At 44.1% G+C, this 27,404-nt stretch overlaps 2 protein-coding genes across 2 annotated transcripts; one reads left to right on the top strand and one right to left on the bottom strand.

Moving 5' to 3' along the window:
- The first annotated feature begins 1,279 nt into the window (after positions 1 to 1,279).
- Positions 1,280 to 25,775, top strand: LOC106657051 (myosin heavy chain, non-muscle). The gene is made up of 11 exons (XM_014378308.2): positions 1,280 to 3,380; positions 13,241 to 13,397; positions 13,490 to 13,608; positions 15,314 to 15,337; positions 17,491 to 17,583; positions 17,666 to 17,828; positions 17,899 to 19,232; positions 19,317 to 21,882; positions 21,952 to 22,394; positions 22,481 to 23,007; positions 23,710 to 25,775. The coding sequence occupies exons 1-11, from the start codon at positions 3,024 to 3,026 to the stop codon at positions 23,837 to 23,839; spliced, it is 5,913 nt and encodes a 1,970-aa protein (XP_014233794.1). The 5' UTR covers positions 1,280 to 3,023; the 3' UTR covers positions 23,840 to 25,775.
- A 245-nt stretch (positions 25,776 to 26,020) lies between these two features.
- Positions 26,021 to 27,379, bottom strand: LOC106657055 (26S proteasome non-ATPase regulatory subunit 10-like). The gene is made up of 4 exons (XM_014378314.2): positions 27,131 to 27,379; positions 26,926 to 27,024; positions 26,542 to 26,827; positions 26,021 to 26,477 (listed from the first exon to the last, which is right to left on the bottom strand). The coding sequence occupies exons 1-4, from the start codon at positions 27,248 to 27,250 to the stop codon at positions 26,260 to 26,262; spliced, it is 723 nt and encodes a 240-aa protein (XP_014233800.1). The 5' UTR covers positions 27,251 to 27,379; the 3' UTR covers positions 26,021 to 26,259.
- Between the last annotated feature and the right edge of the window lie 25 nt (positions 27,380 to 27,404).

The raw sequence follows: 27,404 nt of genomic DNA, 5'->3' as shown, positions 1-27,404 counted from the left end.
AGCTGCGCTTTGTTTATCGAGGAGACCAAAACGTCTTGACGTGTATATGGGAGAGTTTTATGCGCGACGTTGATTAATCAAGGATCGATTTGTCAGTCAGCGTTCTCTTGCGTAAAGACAAATCGAGCTGTGATCCGCATAAATTTTTTTTTCTAAACACATTTTGTCGAGCTTTGCTCAAGTTTGCGGATTACTATTAATATTTAAGTGCGCGTCCTACCCGAAAGCAAATGACTCGAAAACTACAAAAACTCCAGCGTCGCGTGTACGTGTGTCGCGCGATGATCAAATCGTTCAAATTAATCAATCTCGTGAGTCGCGCAAGACGAATCCATCGCTGGTGCGTGTTTATTTAAATACTCGACGTAGTTCGTCTGTCATCGTACATGGGCAAATCCGAAAAATGTAGTTACTTCGAATAATTTCGGATAAAAAAATTCAAAAATGAATGCACAGCTTCGAACATTTCAAATTTGTTAACTCGATTTTATAAGGAGCTGACTCTTGATAATTGGGTCAAAAGGCAGATTACACCGAAAGACGAGATAAAAAAAGTCAAGCCATTTATTCCAATCTTGAAAAATTTATGACAAATTGAATTTTATCTTTTTAGCAAATAAAAATATGGACCCTCAGCTTTGTGTAATTTTCCTGGGCATAAAATAAACTATGCAACTATCAAAAATTAATTGAACTCCTTCTCGCGTTTTTTGGATTTCCCCATATAGATATACATTTGTCATCCACCAGCTCCTCCATATGGCATCAAATTAAACTACTCGTACGATTTGAAAAATTGGAATCGCAGCAAACGGTTCGGTATCGACACGGCCGCACAAATATTAAAACGGTCGCTCGTTGCATCGGTAAAGTCGCTCGCGGTATTATTTACGCTGGGCCGCGCGGTGTTTTCGTGTCGGCTCGCGACATCTGTCCGTGGCCGTCCGCGATATAATCCGTGCCAGTGATGATGCGAGGACTGTATAGGTACAAACTGTCTCGCTCGCGAATCCATAAGAGACAATTTTCGCACTACCGCAGAAGATGGAAAGAGAGAGGGAGGGAAACTGAAAAGCAAAATTACCTGTAGGGCCTACGCACGTACACACAAACACACTCTCGTGCGGCGGCTCGACTCTCGCGCAGACACTCGAATGATAATAATACGTGCGAGCGCGCCGCCCGGCTTATACCGGTGAATTTTTCACTATATAGATATTCCGAGAGAGTAAGAAAGAGATAGCGAACGTGTTTGCACATTCGTACTCACACACGCGCGCGATATCTACGTACGTTGAAAGTCGCGCGTGTGTACAAGCGTTAGACTGTATTATCCCATATTACGCATATCCCATACCGAAACGGGCAACGTAAGCGCACATTGACACGGAGCAGCGCGGGGGCTGCCCACGAGTACCATAGTAGATATATATAGTGATAATATCGCCTCGCGTGTGTATATATTAAAAATACGAAGATAAGGAGAAGAAAAGAAAAGAGAAGAGAAAAGCCATAACTCGAAAATTGGACGTCTCTAACGTCCAGAAGATATCATCGTCCATCGGAGAGTTCTGTATAAACACATCTACGTATATTTATATCGGAAAGAAGGCGCGAAAGTCACCAACGACGCAACGACGATCTTGCCATAATCTTCTACTACTCCTCCAGCGGCCAGCCGCCTAAAATTCGTGTGTATTATAACGTTTAAAAAGCGTAACAGGACGGTATTTTATATCGTTATAACGCTCACGCGTTCAACGGGCTGTACACAGAGAGGAGGTAGGAGTAAAGAAGCGATTCTGCAAAGAGCGAGGGCCCAAGACGACATTCCGAGTCTTGGTCGTCGTGCGTATGTACAGCACAAACACGCACATATATATATGCGTAATCTCCTGCTTTATGTATGTGTGTGTGTGCGATCGTCGCGTGTGTATCATTCAGAGTATAACATTATTATATAGTCGAGCGCGAACGCCTGAGCCAGTACAGTCCCGACAACGCTGGCAACAAGATCGGACGGCGGCAGCAGCAGTAGGCAGCAGCAGCGATATCAACGTACATTATAACATACGTAGTCAGCCACGCTACGTTGCAAAAAAGAAACAGAACTTTGGCACATTTTTGTGTGAATAAAAGAAGAAGGTTTTAAAAGTTGTAGGGCCGTCGATTGAAAACGAGAGCGGATCCTGGTCCCCAGAGGTTCTATGCGACACGCAGTCCATTCGCCCGTCATCCACACGCCTCTCCCGAGTTTACTATTGGTTCGGTGGATTTAATGTTGAGTTTTGTTGACCCATCACAATTGTTGTTGTGCCTTTGTTGTTAATTTTATATATTACTTGGTGTGTATTATTATCGTTGGTGCGCGATCATATATCGAATTGTGTCTTCGTGGATTATTATTATTATCGTCGTCGAAAGTGTGTTAGTGTTGAGTGCCACTCCGCATCATCCTCGAAGCAACATCGTCGAGCATATACATAATATATAATAAAAGCGGCAGCCATTCATGCGAGGACGCGAGCGTGCGTACTTTTAGGGCTAAGTGCAGGAAAAGCAAGAGAGACCGAGACGACGGCCAAGAGGTCTCTCTTCTCTCACTTACTCTCGCGGCGGCGGTGTATGTATAGCCGCTGAGCAACCAGCGAAAGATATACGAGGAGTGCAGCGGCTGAGTGCGCGAGAAAGAGAAAGAATAAGTTAGCAGCAGCGCGCGGTGGTGGCAGCGTATAAGAGAGAATAGCTGCGTCAGAGAGAGCGCGAAAGAGCCTCTACTCTGAGAGCGGTAAGAAGAACCGACTCGCATATACACACACACACACACACAGACGCATATACAACAACAACAACGCGACACATTAGCGCACCAGCTAGCCAGCAACAACACACGGAGCAGCTAGCCAGGGAAGCAACAGGGAACAGCCACCATAGGCGCGCAGCAGAGCAGCAACATAGACCAAGGAGCGAGGCACGGACGACCGCGGCGCTCAGCGATCAGTATAAACTGAGAGAAGAAGAAGATGGCGGACGAGTCGAGGGTGGACCGCTCGGACCCGGAGCTCAAGATCCTCTCGGTCGACCGCAACAACTTCAACGACCCCGCAACTCAGGCGGAATGGACCCAGAAGAAGCTGGTGTGGGTGCCTTCGGAGCAGCAGGGGTTCGTCGCCGCGTCGATCAAGGGCGAGCTCAACGACAACGAGGTCGAGGTAGAAATCGTCGAGACCGGCAAACGCGTTCACGTGGCCCGTGATGATATTCAGAAGATGAACCCTCCAAAGTTCGATAAAGCCGAGGACATGGCAGAGCTCACCTGTCTGAACGAGGCGTCGGTGCTGCACAACCTCAAGGACCGTTACTATTCGGGTCTCATTTATGTGAGTAACTGCAACTTTTTCGATGCCTTTTCGTACCTTTATTTATTATTTACGTTTAAGAACCTCGCGCGTGGGAGGATATACCTTTATCTGTGTATACACATCATCGTTGCGATCGTCTCTCACGCGCGTCATCTCAATAACCGTCGTCTCTTGAGAACAGTCTGCGAGACGACTCTCTCTTTCTCTCGCTAGTATATACGATATTTGCGGGTTGGCGCAAGACATAACCTCGAATACCTTCTCTCTCCATACAGTTTCATTGGCATTTTAGCGGTGCTGGGCTCTGTGCTCCTTCGCCCAGCACGGCTTTACCTACACATATTGTACGCACGCACACGCACACATATATATCGAATGCGGCACGGCCCCCGAAAGCCGCAACAGGTTCGCGGGATATTTGGCCCCAGCCGTGTAGCAGTGACTGTCTCTGTATGCGTGCGAGTATTATTGTGTAGTGTATACGCGCGCGGGCGGGCGTTGCCTCGCTGCTGCCGTATGCAGAAAAACCATGTTGTTGTGCTTGCGGCTTTCTTCTTCTGCTGCGGGTTGCAGGCTGCAATAGCAGCGTTGGCCCTGCTGTACCATGGACTAAAACTCGACGATCGTTCGCGCTTTGCCGGCGTACTTGCTCGAGTTATACAGTACAATATATAAACAAAAACAACAGACGTTTCGCGCGCGCGCGCGTACGGGAGCATTCGTTCAGCCTGAGAGAGCCGACGGTATACGACGACTGCACCCTTTTCTCTCTGCGCCCCGTGCTGCTGCTGCTGCAGTTCGCGCCTCGTCGTTTTTCGCGCCCTTCTTCGATGCACCGGGGACCCGGCGCGTATAAATAGTTTCGTTCGTTCCGTTTTTCGATGCCGCGCGTCAGTTTACCCAGTATTGCATAGGATATTCGTTACGGCCGATCCTGGCCTGCTATATTATGCGATATACGCGGACGAGTCTGGGCGCACATATGCCTGTTACATGCTCGTGTAGGAAAGCTATACGCTGTACGCGCGCGGCAGCTGGGCGTGCGCGCGGATTTCTATGTGTGGATGTGTGCGCGCGTCCGCCGGCCGGCTTTCGAGACTTTCCTTCCTATATCTGTATATATCTATATGGTAACATTCTGCAGCAACGCGTATTTACGTATACGCATATAACGGCAGCGCAGTCACACTTCTGTGCGGTGCATTGGCACGACCAGACGACCACACGCTCCATAAGCATTCGCCGCTTTAATATGCCTATAGCTTTTTGGCTCTATTATTATGCATTATTTGCCTTCCCTCCCCGAAATTCTCACTCTCGCGGGGTCTGTCTCTGTTACTCGCTAGGCTCGAGCACGCGCACACACAAGTGCGCACAAAGTGCATGTGCAACCACGAATTGGCGGCCGCCACTGCGTGTATACAGCTCACGGCGATGGTCAGGGCCGTTTGATATTGTCGCTCTTTGACTATTATATCAATCGTAAAGTGACAGCTCTACACGTTCGCGCGGCATGCCAGTTTTGAACTGACGCGCGTTATTTTCACTTTTTCAGTGAAAACCACGAGAGTGCGTAACGGTTTTTTAAATCGTAATAACTGTATTTTGACACGTCGGCTCGGTATACAGTTCACGCGGGAACGGACGATTTGACCGACGAAAATTTCCGTAGGAGTCGACTGAAAAAATGCACACACATACACGAGCACACACTTGCTCTCGCACATGCCGCTTGTGTGTATAACGAACGCGCTCTGCAACTTTTTTCGAGAAAACGTTACCCGCGTGAAAGAGGAGAAAAGGAAACGCTCGGCAGCTCGAAGAAATGTACGTTCACACACGTGTATGTGTCCGCATATGCTCCGTGTGCGTATTATATACTCGTGCAGGGGTAAAAAAACAAAAATTAAAATAAACGCCAAAAACCAAGTCCAGCTCCATTTTTCGTGCATACAATATACGTAGCTCTGTTGCTTTTCTCTCTTTTTCTCTGCGAGCTTTACGCCCGGCGGCGAGAGAGTCGAGATAATGCAACAACTATTGCGTTTCTTCGCGGGGTCGTCGTGTCTCCCGCATGTGCGGCGTAGCGCGTGCAAGACACGATAAGATAGAAACGCGTCCGCGCAGACCGATAGTTGCTCTGCTCTCTGCATATCATTGAGGAGGGCTCCGAAAGCGTCTCTTTCTCTCTCTCTCTCTCTCTCTTTCTCTTCTCTCTCTGCTGCTATTGTGCAAGTTCGGCCAATCTTCCGAGCTTTTTCATTCGCGTGTAGCAAGCTCCGCTTCTGCTCTCTGCTGCTGCTCTTCGTCGTCGTCGGTTCATTGAACCGGCCGTGGCGATTTCCTTTGTTTCCCCCGCGGCTGCACGGCGTCAAAGTTCTGCTGCATGCAGATTTCTTTTCCTCGGCGATCGCGCGCATGCATAATGACGTTTGGTTATAGTTATATATGCAACTTGTGAGACCTCGCGCGACAACTTGCTTATAATATAATGCGACGAGCTTCGTTTATAGACAGACACATACAGAGACGCAGACTCCGCGCACGCACGTGACAAATGTTCAATTAGCCTGACATTAATCAGCGCGAGACGCTACGCTTATAAATCAAGAGCCGCCGAGGGAGAGACGCTGCTGCTGCCTCAACGAGACGAATGGCTCTGGATAACTGTTCCGCGACAGATAATCATGCCCACACGACAACTACGACGACGAGAGAAGGGTACACATAAGCAGCAGTGCCCACTAATTAAAATGTAAATTTTGTGTCGATGCACGCATAGAGACACGACGAGCTTGCAGCAGCAGTACTTGGCCGCGATTTTTTCATTATTTTTTCATTCACATTTTTCTTTTCATTCGCGAGCAGCAGCTCGAAGCATTGAATTCGACGATTGCAAGTAGTCGTTTGAATATAAACCTAATATGCAGGCGTATGCGCAATTGTTGCTGAACGCAGCGCGTTTAAAGCGTGTATATTATTACAATGTGTATGCATAACGAAAAAGTATTGTATATTATACCCATATATAGCGGGTTTATAGACTTCCAGTCGAGCCGAGTTAGCGATAACGAAGCCGAAGCAGCACAAAGTATGCAGCGCTCCGATTACTCACTCACTTCTGTGCGCTGCGACGCTGCTATCATCGTCGGCGTATGCAGAAACGCAACAAAAAAAGCAACGAAAAAATTTGAAAAGAAAACGCAAAATCCGCGTACGCGTCGAATCATTCGGTGTACCCTCCCTCCTTTCTCCGTCTCGGAAGAAAAGCTCTCGCTCTTTCTCGCGGATACGGGGTCTGTGTACGATGCGCGTTATGTATACGTACTACATTTTTTTGATGTCGCGTTCGCGCGCGCTGGTGACTCGATCGCGCGCGAGGACGACTCATTGCAAATTTATTTGCCGCTGCTGCGGCTGAATCGATTTAGGCCATCGATCAGCAAGTTATATGGGCAACACATACACACATAACACACGTACACTAAACGCGACGTACGAGAAAAATATGCGCTGTACCGATTCGTGCATATAACACACACACACACACACACACACACACACAACTCCTATATGTTAACGTACGTATATGCATACGTGTCTGAGTCACGCGGGGCCTCCGCTCGGGCGCTGATTCAGCAGCAGCGACGTTAAGGTGCCTTATAATACAACATTGGTCTGAGTCTAAGCTTTGGTAGCTTTCACTCCTCGAGCAACAGCAGCATAAGAAGCAGCGCAGAGATCGCTGCAAAAAGCAACGAAAAAAAAAAAGAACGGCATATATTTTCGTACAATCGTACCTATATAATAAAATTATGTAAAAGAAGTAAAAAAAAAGAAGAAGAGTAGGCGCGAGTTATAGCTTGTCTTTTTTCACTTCTACTATACTAGGCCCACAAGAAAACACGTTCGTTCGTGTCTCTGTCTGTATGCGTGCGCGCGTGTGTTTATACACGCGTACATTATACGTATGTATGTAACGCGCGCGCGGCTATATGTACACAGCTTTGAATCAAAATACGAAGATATACGCACGCATGTGTCTGTAACATGTCTTAAAAAACCGAACCGAGCGTTTAAATAGCTCGGCAGTTTAGTATTATAGTAGTAGTAGTAGCAAGCGAAAAAAGCAGCAGAAGTATTAAGGCGACGCGCGCACGCACGAGTCTTGGCGCGATGAAACGTTCGCGTTCATAAAATATCTCTCTCGTCGAGATCGAGCGAAGCTCGCAAATGTATGTTTATTGCCTTAAGCTCAGCAGCAGAACATCTCTTTCTCTCCATTTTCGTTCTTCTCTGCGCGGATTTATTATTATTTATCATTATTTTTATTATTACGAGTTATATTTTTTCCTACTACTGATACTTCAGCAGCTACTGTCGACAACTCGAATCACCGCAACACACGTATCATTACGAGATACATGTCACGTTTTCAATAATAAAACATACATAAGCGCAACGGGTCAAGATAACGATATATTCGATCGATTTTTATCTCTTATATGGTACTCGAAATACAGAGAAAAGATGACCCATAGCCCGGGAAAAAAATGGTACACGACGTGTACGTAAACAACAAACGACAATAATACTGCGTGGGCGCGCATGACTCTCATATGTATATTATTACATTTTATATGGCATGGCATATGCATGCATGCGCACGATTATATATCTATCGAAAAAAGAGCGTTCAAGTGTTTATTTTATATATTCGGAGTCGATCGGAATGCTCTCTTGGACAAACACACATCGATCGCGCGTCTCAACGCTTGGGTTTTTTTCTCTTTTTTTTTACTTCTTTTTTTTTATTTCATCCGTCTTGTTCGCTCTCCTCCTAAAACAGCACCTCTCTTTCTCGGACTCATCGTTGGCCACTCTCGCGAGCCGAGAATCCTCGAGTGCCGCGCGATACACGCGTATATCTGTCACTCGATCAATCGTGCAACGGTCGGGATTTTACGCGAATCCGCGCTCGACCGAAAAATGTGTCGCCGGCGTGCTTGTGCTCCAAAATGTACATGAGGCCACATATTCATTGTTGTCGTAATCGAGGCATCTCTCGGTCGGATTGCGGGAAGGAGGAAGAGGAGGAGGAGGGGGGCACTCGCTACATATACGTGTGTATGTGCTTATCGAGCACACAGATGCGCAATCAACATTCCGCGAATTCCCAACTGTTTTTACCTCTTGGCAAATTTTTTTTTTATTTATTATTATCATTGTTATTTTTTCTTTCTTTTTTTTTTGTTAATTTTATTTTCGTCGGTTGCATCATCGTCATCATCAACCTCAATAATTAATAATGAACCGAACCGAGACTCTCTCAACGCGACATATAAGAATTAAGACTCTTAATTTAACCGAAAGCAAGAGAAGATACGATTGTATGAAAAAAGACGATGAATAGAGCAAACTGTACCAGTGCTGCTGCTGTTACTGCTGTTGGCTCATCCGATTGAGAATATCGCACCGAGCGGCGACGACCTTCGAGCCTTGCGGCTTGTATATTAGTGTACGTGTGCGTCATATCGTTCCGGGGCTTTCTACCGTATTATAATACGCGTTTACACGACGATTCCAGCAAACCCGACGAAAAGTAAGAAGAAAAAATATATCGCACGATAATTGCGGTCGATTTTTCGAGGACTTTGAAAAGAGAAGTTGCATTTATAGTCCACCTGTGGAATGTGCCGTCCGAAAGAGGCCAAACAGACACAGAGACACGCGTTTGCGGTGTATACGAGAGGGAAGCACACGCGCGCACGTGTATACCGGACCCGTCAAACTTCAGCTTACACATATACTTGTACCCCGTGGGCTGTGCAGCACAAGGTGCAAAAACCTCAAACTTCGATTCGCGTGCAAGAACTTTCCTTCCTCTCGTCCACGTACTTGTTTTCGGAACAGCTGACTCTCGCGAAAAAAAAAACCAAACAATCTCGAGTGTACATACGGTATATTGCGCAAAAAACAAAAAGCAAAAATCACTCGACTCGAGCCGCGCCGAGCTTGCAGCAGCAGCTAAGTAAGTGCCGAGCGAGCTTGAGCAATGCATTGCGCGCCGATTGTGTTGTCCGTTGCTCGACCTTGCGCACTATGGTACGGCTCTCGATTGCTTTCGTTTAAGGAGTAGTCGTTTCTCGTTCTCGCGTTTTAAAACCTGCGAAACAGGTGAGATAAGGCACGTACGTACGTACCTATATACAAACACGTATTATTACATATTATTCGTGTGCCCAAATAGGAAGAACAATATACGTATATATGTAGGTAAGCGCGCACGAAGCAATTATACAACGCGAAAGACGAAGCCCCTCGACGGCGCGATCATTACCTGTTGTGCTCACTTGGTTCGTTCGTCATCATTATAATATTATTATATTATATAGAAAGTGGATCGCTCCTCGAGAAAGCATGCGCGTCGCGTCTCTTTGTATATATAATATCGTCGTCTCTCCGTATTATATGTATATACACATTCGAGCGAGCCGAGGTGCATCCTTAAAAGGACATACCTGCGTCGTACTTCGTCCTTAACCCGCTTCTCTCTCGGATCGACTCTCTCATAGACTCGCGCGTCGCGTCTGCATATTATCGGTACCGCACATATATACATAAACAAGCCGATGATCGGTAATGGAGCCTTTTATAACGCCCATACGCGTAATTGTGCGCGGAGATAGATAGAGATTCGACCATTTAAGGTGTTGGCGCGCAGGCAAGTAGGCAGGCGCACATTATGATATACCTGCTCGTCGCGTCGTCCTCGAATTTTACGCGCTAATCTCGTGTATAAACGCGCGGTTCTTTTTTTCTTCATCCTTATACTACTCTATAATGTACTCGGGTCCGTTGGGAGAGCGTCAGAGGCAACAGAGCCAGTACTACTCCGTATGAGTCACTGCTCGTCGCCATATACATATACTACACTCTCTCAACAACGAAGAAGTCTATAGCGGTGCCCGTTAAGGCAATCCGATATTTTTCCTCTCATAGGCCACACCGCCACTACTGCTGTGTGCATTGCTGCTGCTGCTGCTGCTGCTGCTGCTGCACTGCAGCTAGCTCACGTATATATTCCTGCAGGGCGCCTACTCGCGCACTACTTACGCCCATACGCTTAGAGTCACCGCTGCCGTGTGCGTGTGTTTTTTTTCTAAATAATTGCGACGTAGTGGCGCTATCTTCTCTTCCATGCGGTCGTCGTCGTCGCCGTGCATACACACACGCATATTATATACCTGCGGTATTTTCTGCGGCGGGATCCGCGCAACGAGCTCGGCAATAATAATTGATCGCGCGGCCCGAATTATCGCGGCTCATTAATTGCTTATCTGCGGCAGACTCGCGGCGTCCGTTTGTCCCACTATAACTTGGCAAAATAGTAGTTTCTATTTTATTTAATGTTGTTTTTTTTTTGTAACGAGGCTACGTTATTACAAATACGCACGTACGTATGCGAGTTTGTTGAGTCGGCGATATAGCGCTCAGCGGCACTCTATATCACGGAGCGATGAATGGCGCAGCATTTTGTGCGTTATATATACGCTGCATATTATATATAGCCGGGGCGTCGTAGTTCTGCTGCGTCGCGCAGCCTTCGAATGCCATCTCGATGAAATGCCCTCGTACATTCAATGGAAAATCGCGAACGAGCGACAACCGAATATCCCTGTATATAGTAGAGCGAATAGAGGAGTTCTGTGCTCGCTGCTCTTGTTTTTTTTTCCTTTCCTTTCTCTCTCTCTCTCTCTCTGTCTCTCTCGGACTCTCTTATCTCGTTGCCAAGTTTTCAGAGAGCCACATCAGGAATGCTGCGCGCACGGAGATTCGAGAGAGAGAGAGGACAGGTCGTCGACCAACACATACACACGGCTCTCGTCGAGAGCCGAGCGCGCAGGCATCTATACCCGCGCGATATTATACATGCATACGTACGATATATATATATAAAGGCGTGTATACGCACGCGTTGCATTTTATATATGTGTATTATACATACATATACACGCGTGTACGGGCAGCAGTTGGGCGGCAGACGCGGACTCTTTTCTTCGCTCGCTCGTGTATGCGTTCTTACACTCGTGTGCGTGTGTGTATGGGTGACTATATACCTTCGAAGACCGGTTTTCGACGCTTCCTCCTTGTGGGCTCTCTGGAGCTCTCGAGAGCTACGTGTGTATTCCTCTCGATGTGTTGGTTATATGTATAAGATACACGCATACGCATACACACATGTATGCAACGTATCAATGCCTGCATATACGCAGCGGTATATTAACGTCTTATATATATATGCGTGTGTATGCACGTACGCACGAGCGCAACACACTCGAAAGGTCGAATTCGTCACAAGTTTATACATATAATACGCACACACGCGCTGAAAAATCCGTGCATCAGCAGCAGCAGCAGCAGTTTCGGAGTCAGCGAGCCACGTAACCCGATCCCTAGCGATTCCCGCGAGTTCATTTTTATACTCAGCATACGATTATTATGGGCTTCGAATGACCAAAAAAGTACTTCGGAGCATCTTTGCGCTTTTCGTTCATGTGTATACTACTAAATATAATTCGTATCGGCCAGCGACTCTCGGGGATTAATGATCGATTACGACTCTCCCTCTGTGTTACAATTATCATATAGTACATAAGCTCTCGATTATATCCTCCGCGACTCTATTGCATCATGATATTTAACAATAATATAAAAAAAAAAAATAAAATCAAGAGCGGATTATCGCGATTTATATATTATCGAGTGTCGCGATCTTTGCGTCGTCGTCGTCGACCGCAATATATATTATTGCAATGCGCCGCCGCAGCGGAGCAACATACGTGATTAATGCCGGCTCGAGCGATGAAAAATAGCCTCGTGTCAAAGAGACACCTTCTATAGGCGTTTTCTGCAACAATTTTGTTATATTTACATTATAATATTTATTTTTATTCCGGCCAAGCGTCCGATGTGATTCGCTCGTCGTCGTCGCCCATGCATTTACGTATATATACACTACATGCGTTTTTCTCTTTCTCTGTCTGTCTCTCTCTCTCTCTCTCTCTCTCTCTCTCTCTCTCTCTCTCTCTCGCGCGTTTAAGTGTACGAGAAATAAATTTCAAACCGGCCGATATGTGTCGCGACGCGATCTGTCTGTGTATATATATGCTCGTGTATGAGACACACACATGCACACACGAGGCTTGCTCGCTGCAGCCGCGCCCACTTGACCGGACGCGCGCGCGGACACAAAGAGTTCGCAAAATCTCAGAGAGCAGCGCCGATTTTTCCGTATTACGATCGGGCATTATTATAATTAAAATTTTCCTCGCAAACCGCCGCTGTCCCACGACCCGAGCACCGGCATAGCATGTTGTTATGGACCAAAAATATGACCGTTTAGATTTTATATACCTGCGCGCACACGCATGAAACGATGTCTCTGCCAACTACTAGTACCCGATAAGACGCGCAACTATATACACACAACCTCCGCTTTATTTGCCGCCCACTCGGCCTCTTGCGCTATCTTACACCGTCTCCGCGGCGCTGCAACCGCAGCAGCAGCAGCGAGTAAATATTTCCCTCCTATAATAACGCTTATGGGAGAGAGACTGCCGCTGCTATTTCTGATTATATTCGTAAACGCATACTCATGCACGCGAGCGCGCATACCTCTAAAGCTCCTCTCTCGCGCGTGCGAGCTTCGGCCCTAATTATAGAATGTCCCAAACTCGGCTGCATGCACCCCCTTACTGATACTTTGTATTATTATTAAGTTCGCTCTGTATATATACGACAAAGATGACGATGATGATGATGAAGATGGTTGAAACCTCTTAATAATTTTTTTTTTTTATCAATTTCTGTTGCAGACGTATTCTGGTTTGTTCTGTGTTGTAGTTAACCCATACAAGAAACTGCAAATTTACTCAGAAAAGATCATGGAAAGGTACAAAGGGATTAAGAGGCACGAAGTTCCTCCACATGTGTTCGCTATTACCGATACAGCGTATCGCTCCATGCTCCAAGGTAAGTTTTCCGAGCTTCGCACACGGCTCGACAGATCTCTTCATAATTTTGTCGTAAATACGTGTGTATCGATTGTGTAACTTTTCACGCAGATCGCGAAGACCAGTCGATCCTCTGCACGGGTGAATCTGGCGCTGGTAAAACCGAAAACACGAAGAAAGTTATCCAGTATTTGGCCTACGTAGCCGCGTCGAAGCCAAAGTCCAATGCGGTGAGTGATCTCTGCCTCTCTCTCTTACTCTCTCTACTCTTCTTGTGCACTTCTTTGTGGAAGGTACCTGAAACAGAGATATATACACCAACACACGCACACACACACACACACACACTTGGTGTGTGCAGTGCAGTATGGTGTCAGCAAACGCTCCCTTCCGAGTTCCGCGCGGTTAACAATCGCGTGTTGGTACGCACGTATACCGCCACACCTTTCCCACTTCTCCTGTGTTACTTTTTTTTTTCGTTTCTTTCCTTTTCGTCTCTCGACACACATATCCCGCACGGCCCATGATCCAATGTTATGCGCGCGCCCTGTTCTTGTATTACGTGCTCTTGGGCGCATGGATGATGACCTCGATGAACCGTTTCCAACCTCGCTCTTATCGTTTATACCGATTAATGCGTGTACCACCTCTACCTATAAATCCATCTTCCTTGACCTCCTGACGTTTGCTGAAAATATTGGTATACAGCTGTATAATCTAATTATATGTACTGTACATAAAATTGATTAGATTTGAGTAATAAAATATCGTCGATCGGAGGTAAAAGTTGAGCTAGTAAAGCTCCTTGTATAATACACGATTCCCGTGTAGAATCGAGAATCCAAATACTAATTAATTTTCCAGCACCGAGTTGTTGTGTACACACAACTTGCCAATTGTATCATAAATCACAGTAAATATTATATAGACTGCATACTATATATTGTACATGAGTAAAAGCTATTTGTCGTTTTACAAAAATTGTATACAAACATAAAGCTCGGTGAAATTTTCGTATACTCGTCTTCGCGCGTCGTTGTTGACGATCTATCGTTTGACTCGCGATCGCGCGAGTAAATCATCGTATAATAAACATAAACACACAGATATATTCGATGCTCGCGACAATGAAAGCTCTCATATATGCTAAGCTATATGCTATGTGTGTGCGCGAGAAGAAACATTAAAGCAGTTATGCAAAGCGCGACGGTACTACACGCGCAGCTGGTAATCGAGTTGCGCCTCTGCATCCACAATCAAAAGGCGCCATGCTACTACGGGGCATTAAACAGTTGCGGCACGTGCTCTCTCGCTCTCTCACATAGAGAAGAAGAGAGTAGAGCAGAGCTAATGGTTTTATGGTCGTACAGATGGGAAAAAAAATAAGGTGGCCGCTGCAATAAAAGGCCTCGAAAGAAGGCACTGTTGTTCGTGCTTTTGTTAGATCGATTAGCTTGACGATCGATCGCGCTAATTCCTTCTATTGATTTTGATTGTCGCGATGCTCGAGTGCGTGGAGCTATTTTCGTCGTCTTCGTGCAGCAGCTCGTTCGGTGTAGTTACAGCGAAAATTTTACGATATTCTAGCCGCGAGAAAGCATTAGAAGAAGAAAAAAGAAAACAAACCTCATTGTCTCGCGCTCTGCAGTCTTCCAACGATTAAAATATATACAATTGTCCGATTATGTTCCGAGTATAGAGCCTTCGATTTTATATTTCAATCAATAAGCTTGTTTCAAGTATCATAAGTTCAATCATAGAAATATTAATGAATGCGCATGATTGTGTCGCATATATAATGAAAATATAAAACGACATTTAATTAAACATGTCACGTTTTTTGCATTTTTTTTTATCTGTCTACTACTATCGGTGCACTTCGACACACAATCATGACACTGACGGACATTTATCTTCTTCTTCTTCCCTACTCAGTCTCCGAGTCCGGCATTGATAATAGTAAGTTGAAAAAAAAACAGCAATTGCTTGCTCATACATACTTATGAACGTTATTATTTCATTTTTCTCATTATTTACTTCGACATTTTCCATTTTTCTTAGTTCCGTAAGCTTCATTTCATTCTCTTTACTAAATCGCTTCAGTTTGTTTATTTAATTCAGTACTAACAATAATCTTTTCAATCGTCGTGTGAATCACAAACGATCGATTGCATCTCATGCTCTTCATTTGTTTTTTGTTTTTTGTTTCTTTTCTTTTTTTTATGTTTTTACTAAACAACTGATTAATCAATGCGTTATCTGATTCAACAATTGATATATAGCAATTGTTTTGTCACGAATGTCAATACAGTCATAGATATATAATGTTGCTATCATAACATCATAATAAATTATTAAAAACCCATAATTAAGCGTAATTAATTCATTGCTATAACACCGACTATTTTTTACACACTGTCTCTTATACAGTTGGCATAATTTGTCGTCTGGCACGCGTAATCTCTCTCTCTCTCCTCTCTTGCAACGGTACACACTACGTTTCGCGCACGCGAGAAAAGAGAGGCTGAATGTCGGCAGCTATGCCTTTTTAATTTTTTTTTATGCATACTTAATTTATAACGCTGCATATATATACATACAACACAGCGCGAACTCGATTGATACGCGTGGCAATAATAATAGTTCGCAGGTAGTATATCAACTAATGGTATGTATTTATAGCGGATGAATTTTGCGCTCGCGCGCGTGGATATAATTTACGATCGCGCGGCGTTAACATTAGCTGCACACTGCCGCACAGAGAGAGAATGTGCTTGTAATCATGCGCGAGATTATAATGTGCTCCATATGTACCTACTTTGATCGTTAGTCACAAAATTAATTGAATCATAATTGTTTAAACTGATCTCTGTTTGTTTGTTTTTTTTTATTGCTATCTTTCCCGATGCTGATTTGGATCTGTACACACGTCCATCGCTAATGCGTAATGTGTTGTCCAACCACTAATTGCTAAAAACCCCGTCGTAAAACGAAAAAAAAACATTGTAAAACGTCATCGGTCCGATCCAAATAGCCCGTCGTTGTTGGAAATGCTTTGGACAAATTAGCGGTAATTAACTAACGCCATTTAACTAGCTTGCTATATTGTGTGTGTTATACATTTTTGTACATATAATAATACAGTCGATGTTGTAATCTTTGTGGATTTCTTTTGTTTTTGATGTTTTGTATTATTTTTTCTTTGCTTTCGTGACGAACCGAAATTTGTATCTACCGAATATTTTCAGAAGTGTAAATACGTAAAGCTAACTAGGGTGTGAGCTCGTGAGCGCGACGCTGGTTCAACATCGGAAAAAAATCACGTCATCGCGAGACACCAGCAGTAGTAGTAGTATCTTTTGTTGTTTTTTTTTTTACATAAACCATAGAACAGCACGCAGTACTACTTACACACTCGGCTTTGGTGGTAAAGTAATTTTTGTCGAAAAATCTCCATGTACGTCCATGTACTCGAGGAGAACTTGAGGCTTCGTGTCTGTGCGTGGTATGGCCTTGTTGCGCGCGCGTAGTCTCTTCATCTGGACATTATTTGCACACGCAAAAGAGTCCGTGTACTTGTAAACCGCGCGCGTCGATACACACCTAATACGTGCACTAGACTTCGCCATAAAGAGAAACTAAGTAGCGTCGTTTTTCGGCCTTGACATTTGTCGTTACATGTATATTTTTTTTTTTGCTTGAAATCAGTTGATTTTTTATTCTCGTAACATCTCGGAGCTACATCATGTATCTCGCACGCCACCGTTAAAGGATATAACTGCGCGCGAAACGCAGCATTGATTCACCCACGCCAATTTTGGAGACGTTATATATTATATGTCCATATAAGATACCGATGCAAAGAGTTGAAATACTTCTAAAACTATAATGTAATTTCGCATGCTCTTGAATATTTTCTTAGCTACACCATCATGTACTTAGATGACAATCACTTCGTATATACTAACTTTGGTTTCTTGTGGCTTTTCTCTGTCTGTATATAGTTAGCTTACACATCTTCATCTTGCATCGTAAATGATACTCTCATTTTCGCACTCTTTTTTCTCCAATATACGTATTACATTTATTAATCTGAATTTCTGAATAAATAGGGCGAACTCGAACAGCAACTCTTGCAAGCCAATCCAATCCTAGAAGCATTTGGTAATGCTAAAACAGTAAAAAATGACAACTCATCGCGTTTTGTAAGTATATCACTTGCCTTATAATATAATCAACTTGATCGCAAAGAAAACGATATTTTGAACTTTTACTTTCTTTTCCAAGGGCAAATTCATTCGGATTAATTTCGATGCATCTGGATATATCGCCGGGGCCAACATCGAAACTTACCTATTGGAAAAGTCGCGCGCCATTCGCCAAGCCAAGGACGAGAGAACTTTCCACATTTTCTATCAGCTCTTGGCCGGTGCCTCCCCGGAACAGAAAAGTAAGTTGGCAAATTCGCGCGATCTTTTGAATCGAGGTACTGAACTCGGACAATCGTTTTTATCTTGCAGAAGAGTTCATACTGGAGGACCCGAAGTTGTATCCGTTTCTGTCGAACGGCGCGCTACCGGTGCCCGGCGTTGACGATGTCCTCGAATTTCACTCGACTGTCAAAGCCATGAACATAATGGGCATGACGAACGAAGACTTCCACTCCATCTTCCGCATCGTCTCCGCCGTGATGCTGTTCGGCTCGATGCAGTTCCGTCAGGAGCGCAACTCCGACCAGGCGACTCTGCCGGACAACACCGTGGCCCAGAAGATCTCCCATCTGCTGGGTCTGAACGTCACGGAAATGACGAAAGCTTTCCTCAAGCCGCGCATCAAGGTGGGCCGCGACTTCGTCACCAAGGCCCAGACCAAGGAGCAGGTCGAGTTCGCTGTCGAAGCCATCTCAAAGGCGTGCTATGAGCGACTATTCCGTTGGCTGGTCAACCGTATCAATCGTTCGCTGGATCGCACCAAACGCCAGGGTGCCAGTTTCATTGGCATACTCGATATGGCAGGTTTTGAGATTTTCGACCTGAACTCGTTCGAGCAACTCTGCATCAATTACACCAACGAGAAGCTGCAGCAGCTGTTCAATCACACGATGTTTGTCCTTGAGCAAGAGGAGTACCAGCGCGAGGGTATCGAATGGAAGTTTATCGATTTCGGATTGGATTTGCAGCCAACCATCGACCTTATCGACAAACCCATGGGCATCATGGCTCTTCTCGATGAAGAGTGTTGGTTCCCCAAAGCCACGGATAAGACATTTGTCGAAAAACTAGTTAGTGCCCACCACGTACATCCTAAATTTATGAAGACAGATTTCAGAGGCGTGGCAGACTTCGCCATCATCCATTACGCTGGCAAAGTTGATTACTCTGCCGAAAAGTGGCTAATGAAAAACATGGACCCTCTAAATGAAAATGTCGTGAGTCTGCTGCAAGCATCGCAAGATCCGTTCGTCTGCCACATCTGGAAAGATGCCGAGATCGTTGGCATGGCGCAACAGCTAACCGACACTCAGTTTGGAGCTCGCACACGCAAGGGAATGTTCCGTACAGTTTCTCAGCTCTACAAAGAACAGTTGTCCAAGCTTATGGTGACCCTAAAAAATACCAACCCGAACTTTGTTCGTTGCATCATTCCTAATCACGAAAAGCGGGCCGGTAAAATTGATGCCCCTCTTGTGCTCGACCAACTCCGTTGTAACGGCGTTTTAGAAGGAATTAGAATCTGCAGGCAAGGATTTCCAAATAGAATACCATTCCAAGAGTTTAGGCAGCGTTATGAGCTGCTCACTCCAAACGTGATTCCTAAAGGTTTCATGGACGGAAAAAAGGCCTGTGAGAACATGGTTCGTTAAAATTTTTATTCGTGCATATTTTACTTAATGTGTCATGCTTTTATTAAACTTTAATTTTTATAATTTGATTTCCAGATACAATCTTTGGAACTCGACCCGAATTTGTTCAGGGTCGGTCAATCTAAAATATTTTTCAGAGCGGGAGTATTGGCTCACCTTGAGGAGGAACGGGATTACAAGATTACCGATTTAATTGTGAACTTTCAAGCTTTCTGTCGGGGATTCTTGGCTCGCAGAAATTACCAAAAGAGACTTCAACAGCTAAATGCGATTCGAATTATCCAAAGAAATTGTGCAGCTTACCTCAAGTTACGTAACTGGCAGTGGTGGCGTTTGTATACTAAAGTAAAACCATTACTAGAAGTAACGAAACAGGAGGAAAAGCTGACACAAAAAGAAGATGAATTGAAACAAGTTCGGGAAAAGCTTGAGTCACACAAAGAAGCAGAGCGAGAATTCGAAAGAAAATATAATCAGGCTATGGAAGAAAAGACCATGCTCGCCGAGCAACTTCAAGCCGAAGTCGAGCTCTGCGCCGAAGCCGAAGAGATGCGCGCCAGATTGGCAGCGAGAAAACAAGAACTGGAAGAAATCTTGCATGATTTAGAATCAAGGGTTGAGGAAGAAGAAGAGAGAACTGCGAGTCTTATGTCGGAAAAGAAAAAACTGCAAGTTAACATCAATGATCTCGAAGAGCAGCTCGAAGAAGAAGAGGCAACGAGACAAAAATTACAACTCGAGAAGGTTCAGTGCGACGGAAAAATAAAGAAGCTTGAGGAAGATTTGGCTTTGTCCGAAGACACCAACCAGAAGTTACTCAAAGAAAAGAAACTTCTCGAAGAAAGAGCTAATGACCTTTCTCAAGCATTGGCCGAAGAAGAGGAAAAAGCCAAGCACTTGGCTAAATTGAAAACTAAGCACGAGGCTACGATCGCTGATCTCGAAGAGCGACTTCTAAAAGATCATCAACAACGTCAAGAAGTTGATCGCTCCAAGAGGAAAGTTGAGACCGAAGTTTCTGATTTGAAAGAACAATTAGCCGAAAAGAAAACACAACTCGAAGAGTTGCAGCTTCAGATGGGCAAACGCGAAGAAGAATTGACTCAGGCAATGATCAAAATCGACGAGGAGAGTGCCTTGAAAGCCCAGTCACAAAAGGCACTGCGAGAACTCGAGTCACAATTGCTCGAACTCCAGGAAGATCTCGAGGCCGAGAAACTCGCTCGTGGCAAAGCTGAGAAACTTAAACGCGATCTCAATGAGGAACTCGAAGCCCTGAAAAACGAGTTGCTCGATTCACTGGATTCGACCGCTGCCCAACAGGAATTAAGAAGCAAGCGCGAACAGGAATTGGCAACTCTGAAGAAGAACCTCGAGGAAGAGACTCAGTTACACGAAGCGACGCTGCAGGAAATTCGCCACAAGCATACGCAAGAACTCACCGGATTGAACGAACAGCTGGAGGCATTTAAGAAGACCAAAGCTGCATTGGAAAAGGCCAAGAATGGCCTGGAGGCGGAGAACGCCGAACTGACCCAGGAGTTACGATCAATCGGTGCCAGCCGTCAGGAATCAGATCGTAGACGTAAGCAAGCCGAACAACAACTTATTGAGATCAACGCCAAGCTCACGGAAGTTGATGCCAATCGACAAGAGTTGGTCGAAAGAGTAGCTAAATTACAAGCGGAAGCGGAAAATGTCATGCAACAGCTCGAGCACGCTGAGCTTAAAGCTTCGGCCGCAGTCAAGGCTTCTACAATGTGCGAGAGTCAGTTCAGTGAACTGCAACAACAGCTCGAAGAAGAAACCAAGCAGAAACTTGCTCTTAGTTCAAAACTTAGAGCTTTGGAAAGTGAAAAGGAAGCTTTAAGGGATCAATTGGACGAGGAGGAGGAGGCTAAGCGTGGATTTGAAAAGCAATTGGCTGCGCTCACTAATCAGTATGCTGAAGCTAAGAAGCGCGCCGATGAGGAAGCCGAGGCCGCAGCTGCGATTGAAGAGATAAGAAAACGCTTGGTCAAGGACATCGAAGTTCTTCAGAGACAAGTAGAAGAGCTCCAAGCTTGTAATGAGAAACTCGATAAGTCAAAAAAGAAGATTCAAGCTGAGCTTGAAGACATGACAATTGAGTTGGATTTACAGCGTTCTAAAGTGAGCGAGCTTGAAAAGAAGCAAAAGAAATTCGATCAGGTTCTAATTGACGAGAAAAACGTATCTAATCAATACGCAGAGTTGCGAGACGCTGCCGAACGCGAGGCCCGCGAAAAAGAGACCAAGGTTCTCTCGCTGACTCGCGAACTCGACGAGATGATCGTGAAGGTCGAGGAGCTGGAAAGAGGACGCAAGAGTTTGCAAGCCGAGCTTGACGAGCTGGTAAACAACCAGGGCACTGCTGACAAGAACGTTCACGAGCTCGAGAAAGCTAAGAGGCTTCTCGAGTCTAAAATTGCCGAGCAGCAGTCCCAGGTAGAAGAACTAGAAGACGAGCTGCAATGCACCGAGGATGCCAAGCTGAGGCTCGAAGTCAACATGCAAGCCATGCGCTCGCAGTTCGAGCGCGAGCTACAGGCCAAAGAGGAGCAAGCCGAAGAGAAACGTCGTGGCTTAATCAAACAGTTACGGGACCTTGAGGCTGAGCTAGGTGAGTTTAAACAGTTCTGCTGCTAATGATATCTAGATTTTACCAGAACTAAATGTCGTTTTTTTCCAGAGGATGAAAGAAAGCAACGTTCTGCTGCCATTGCTCAACGCAAAAAGATCGAAGCCGACTACAAAGATATGGAGCAACAGCTGGAGATGCACAACAAAGTCAAAGAGGACGCTCTGAAACAATTGAAAAAGTTGCAGACTCAAATTAAGGACTGCACGCGGGAAACGGAAGAAGCTCGCGTCGCCAGGGACGAATTGGCCGCGACCGCGAAAGAAGCCGAGCGCAAGATCAAGGGTCTGGAGGCCGATGTGCTGCAATTGACCGAGGACCTGACGAGTAGCGAACGCGCCAAGCGCGTTGCCGAGACCGAAAGGGACGAATTACAAGAGGAATTGAACAATAACGCTAACAAAAGCACGATTCTGCTCGATGAGAAACGCCGCCTTGATGCTAAAATAGCCACTCTTGAAGAGGAGCTCGAGGAAGAACAGTCCACTAACGAAGTAAGTTGCAAATTCCTTCAAAAAAATTTTTACGGTTGTCAGTGTAGATTGTTAACTAATGAAATTCTTTTTTTTTTTTTTTACAGGTTTTGATGGACCGGGCGAGAAAAGCACAATTAGCAATCGAACAATTAACGACAGACCTTCAAACAGAACGTTCAGCCTCACAGAAACTTGAATCACATAGAGCTCTGCTGGAGCGTCAAAATAAGGAGTTGAAAGCCAAATTGACCGAGCTCGAAACAGCACAGCGAGCCAAATCTAAGGCGACGATTCAGGCTCTCGAGAGCAAGATCAACAACCTCGAGGACCAAGTCGACACAGAAACGAAGGAAAGATTCGCCCAACAAAAGATCAACAGAAAGCTCGACAAGAGGGTGAAGGAGCTACAGCTTCAAGTCGAAGACGAGCGAAGAAACGCTGAACAGTATAAGGAACAAGTTGAAAAAGTTAACGGTAGAATGAAGAGCCTGAAGAGACAGCTTGACGAAGCCGAGGAAGAAATTAGCAGACACAAGGTCTCTAAGCGAAAGCAACAGAGAGAAATGGAGGATATGCTTGAGGCACATGAATTGCTCACGCAAGAATATACCACCCTCAAAAATAAAATGAGGTACGATTTAGGGGCATTCCGTAGTAGTCGTAGAAAAAAATACGTAGTTGAGGATGATGATGACGATGATGATGATGCTAATAATGATAAAGTAGAGTAATGATAGTTATAATAAATAAATTTTTTTTATTAAGTTTAAAAAACTTGATCTTATCAAATTCTTCTTCTTCTTCGTGTCTTTTTATACGGGTTTTTTATATGTACATATTTTCATTTCTTGCTATGGCAGTGAGGTAGATACAAAGAGTAGCAGACCTCTTGGGTCGACCTATCGTGGCCGCTGGAAGGATGAGATTATAAATGCAATGTACGTGTAGGTATCGCGTGATCCAGAAATGGCCGAGTGGTTTACATGTGTTACATTTGTTTTTTCATCCCCAATCAACAAAACCATAATAATCTCGTACAGTACTTCTCAGTCAAACTGACATTAACGTTTTGTGAAAATGCGTCTGCGAGCGTGGCCCGATGATCGTTTAGCATGTAACACAAAGGGCCCACAAGACGATTTTAACAAATGAAAAGTATTGTTTCCACTAACCCTGTACCGGTTTAGAAATCGAACAAAACTCATATATGATAAGGTGCATGCTGTCGATGACTTGTAGTGAGATTCTCTGGCTCATGGTTTTGATAGAACACAGAATACGTGATCCTGCGTTTCCGACTATTGGGCTAATTATGATTCCATATCTCTTACAGGCGTGGTGGCCAGCCAATCGGTGGATTAGGCTCGACTAGACTGAAGCGCCCGTCTATGCAGACTGGTGGATCTGGTGACGACTCAACCACGCAAGACGAAAGCATAGACGGCGAAGAAAACGCCAACTAAGGAGGCAAGAAAAAAAAGAGCGGGAAAATTTCTTGAGAATTCGCGAAGGACGACGCGCAGCAACGCATAATACAACTTTTCGATTAAAATTTACATATTTTACACGTACGCAAATGCGGGGGAAAAAACGAGAATCGTCCAGCAGCTGGAATTTTTTTATATCAAATAGGCTTCCAGGGTTATAAACTAATAAGCAGACAATTAATTCAGGGCAATAATATCCCCTTTTCAAAGTAGATATACCTAATAACGAGTCACATCATCGTGATTTTTTATGCTATAATGAATTCGTGAGCGTAAGTTTTATGAGAAAACGTTTATATTTTATTATACATAAAAAATGATTAAAAAAGAGGTGACGTACTCGGTTCGCTCTTTTATATGATGGCTAAATGATCGACGCTGCTTTATATACAGTCTTTGTTATATTCTTTACCCCATGTTTCCTCTTACCCCCTTATTTTTTACTAGAATTACATATAAATAAGGAATAATGCGTATTATACTAGTTATTTCGAGATGCCATCGCACGAGCAAGCACAAGTTATCAAACGTAACTTGTGTTATTTTTTCTTTGTCTTTTTTAAACGACGGGAGTATGAGTGAATAAGAGTGGGTAGGGATAAGAGAATTTTTATGATCATGTACATACATTTTCAATCATACCGAAAAAAAATTAAAGATTTTTGAGAGACCGTAGAACGGTTTTTTGTTGTGTATGAAGGTGGTACGCGATGAAAATTATTAAGCGTGCGTGCAAATCTCTAAGGAACGGAGGTTCTTGCTGCTATTGAGCAATAAAAAGTTTATAAACCTGTAGCACTCTTAGATAGTACTAAGACATTCATTATTATGATTATTATGTATAATTATTATGATTATTACATATTATTACTATATGATTATTGTATTATTATAATTACAGTTATGTTTATATGTTTCAGCCGTCATTGAGATTTAATTTCATTCGTATGTCTATTATAATTACGAAAAAATCTGGAAATACTATTCAGTATAAGGCGCAAACTTTATACGCGTTCGAAGCTTTGAAAAACTTGTAGACATCGTTAGAGCAATACAACAGAGGAATATGTTTTCAATAAGTCATGTACGAAATCTCTAGTTTGTCAATTGGGCTATAACTTAAGACTAGTTTTGCATTTCGGTGCTCTTTCTACTTTTTTTTGCTTGCATTGATTGAAAGAAAAAAATATGTTGATTGTTTGAACTTGTTGCTTTTCGAGCTCACGTAAAAATCACGATTTATCTTCCTGGAAAAATCCATGTGGCAATTATACTTGCAAGGTGTACTTAACGCCTTTTCGCACGGTACTTAATTTTTGATTTAAAGACTTGCTTTTTCATCCTTTTCAAAGATTTTGTGTTGTTTAGAAGCAGAAATCGGAAAGAGCGAGTAATTAACACAACGAATATATCCTTAATTTACACGTTGTAATCATGGATATAGAATTTTATAAGATAAAATGGCAAATAAAGATTAATTGATTATATTCACGCGTCAATTCTCACACGTTCGATTTTACTAAAAGCATTTTACAAGAATTTTTTTGTATTTATAAAGCATTTGCAATGTAAGATTTATTCAGCATATCGGGAAAAAAGTACGAATGAACATTAACATAAGACTAATGATAACTCGAAAGACTAGTATATTTTTTGATGAAACTAATATTATATAGAAATCGATGAATATAAGATTCATGTACGTAAAAAAACCATAACCAATTGATCTAATGTAAATTAAGCGCCTTAATGCTATTTATGTAATGTAATTCTTTGATATATTATTTACGGGAATTGTGCGTAACGTTGCCGAACCTTCGGACTCGAAGCCTCTCGACTATTAAATCGTTCATCTTTTTTGTACATATTTATATCAAATTGAGTAAAAATAATAAAAAAAAAGGTAATGTTACACTCGTTTTTCCCGATTTTAATTAGCCACTGACACCAAATGAAACAGCTCGTTGATTGATTTTGTCGACTCTACTCGATCGCTCAAAACAATCGCAAGATTTCTATCTTTTTTCGGACTAAAAAACGATGTAAGAGTACAGCACTCATCAGGCAAAACGAGTAACACATAAAGCATGTGCATCGAATTATATATGAGATATATTAACAAAAAATAAAACACGAAACACATTGGAACGATGGGAATACTTTGATATACGTTTTATTTTTTATTATACATAAATAATAAATAATTATCATTACACAATTAGGCGAAGATATCGACGAGACACGCGAGTGCACGCGCGCGCCAGATTTTACATATGACGATTGAAGATATAATAATAAAAAAAAAAGAATAAATGAAGATTATTATAATAAAGAATACAGAAAAAAAAATCAAGTTTTCAACAAAAAAATAAATATCAAAAGTGCGTTGCGTTCGTTTATTTGTTACTACTCTCTTTCTCTTCGTCTCTCTCGTCGGCTATCGCCTGCAGTCTCTGCGCCACCGCCCTGGTCTTGCAGAAATCCAGCGGCGTCTTCTCCTCCTTGTTCTTGACCGTCAGGCTCGCGCCGGCTTTAATCAGTAGGGCGGCCTCGTCGAGGCGCTCCTCCTCGCAGGCCAGGTGCAGAGGTGTGTTGCCGTAAGCGTCTTGCTTGTCTGAAGTTTGTAGAAAAATCGTTAGCCATAATCCTCCTCTTTATCCTTTATTGTACACACTTACCGATCACTATCTTATCCTCCTCGAGCAGCAGCCTAACGATCTCTGCGTTACCCTTGGACGCGGCCCGATGAAGCGGAGTCGCGCCTCGTTTGTCGGCCACATTGACGTCGGCACCCTTGGCCAGCAGCAGCACCAGGACGGCTTTCCAGTTCTTCGAGGCGGCGTACTGCAGGGCCGAGTGGCCGCCGAAGTTGCGCGCTTCAACGTTGGCGCCCTCATTCAGTAGAATTTTCACGATCTTGTCCCTGCCACTGGTCGCAGCCAGTATGAGTGGTGTGAACTTCATCTAAAATTTCGCGCGTTATGAGCGTCAAAATGCTGCGTCATATCGAGCGGCGCGAACGACGGTGGCTTATTTATAAAAATGAATTGAATCGAGCTTACGTCGTCCTCGTGATCGATGGGCGAGCCGAGCGAGATGAGATGAGTCACGATGTCCTCGTGACCTCCGAGGGCCGCCCAGTGCAGCAATAATCTGTCGTTCTGAGCTCCGAAAATTATATAGCAAATGGTAAGAGGTTAAAACACCCGCCGAGTCATCGGCTCGATTTAGAACGTCGAGCCTCTATTTTGTCCAAAAAAAGCTTACCTCGTCTGGACGTTTGTAAAGCTGATCGTCCTGCTCGAGAAGAGCTTTAAGGGTCGACGTGTGGCCGTTGTAGGCCATGTCGTAGGGTTTTTTCGTATCCTTGCTCTCGGTTTTTAACATGTTTACCGTTCTGTACGTTGTGTTTGGCAGACTGATGCCGCGGGTACTGAATGTCGTCTGCTTTTTGTGTACAAACGTTTAACCGACGTTCTCGATGCAGTGCTGCGCGTCGGTCGCTACTGTCGGCTTTTTGAACCTGCCGCCCGGCATCCCA

Source organism: Trichogramma pretiosum, unplaced genomic scaffold (assembly GCF_000599845.2).
Source record: "Trichogramma pretiosum strain Unisexual culture from Peru unplaced genomic scaffold, Tpre_2.0 scaffold14, whole genome shotgun sequence".
Classification (NCBI taxonomy): domain Eukaryota; kingdom Metazoa; phylum Arthropoda; class Insecta; order Hymenoptera; family Trichogrammatidae; genus Trichogramma; species Trichogramma pretiosum.
This window is presented reverse-complemented; position numbering and strand designations above follow the sequence as displayed.

Bases quoted from the DNA above. Each gene is read 5' to 3' on its own strand.
- LOC106657051 (XM_014378308.2), top strand. From the start codon at position 3,024: ATGGCGGACGAGTCGAGGGTGGACCGCTCGGACCCGGAGCTCAAGATC. The intron at 3,381-13,240 runs GTGAGTAACTGC...TTTCTGTTGCAG, and splicing joins ACTATTCGGGTCTCATTTAT to ACGTATTCTGGTTTGTTCTG. The intron at 21,883-21,951 runs GTGAGTTTAAAC...GTTTTTTTCCAG, and splicing joins GGACCTTGAGGCTGAGCTAG to AGGATGAAAGAAAGCAACGT.
- LOC106657055 (XM_014378314.2), bottom strand. From the start codon at position 27,250: ATGTTAAAAACCGAGAGCAAGGATACGAAAAAACCCTACGACATGGCC. The intron at 27,025-27,130 runs GTAAGCTTTTTT...TTCGGAGCTCAG, and splicing joins TTTACAAACGTCCAGACGAG to AACGACAGATTATTGCTGCA. The intron at 26,828-26,925 runs GTAAGCTCGATT...GCGAAATTTTAG, and splicing joins CCATCGATCACGAGGACGAC to ATGAAGTTCACACCACTCAT.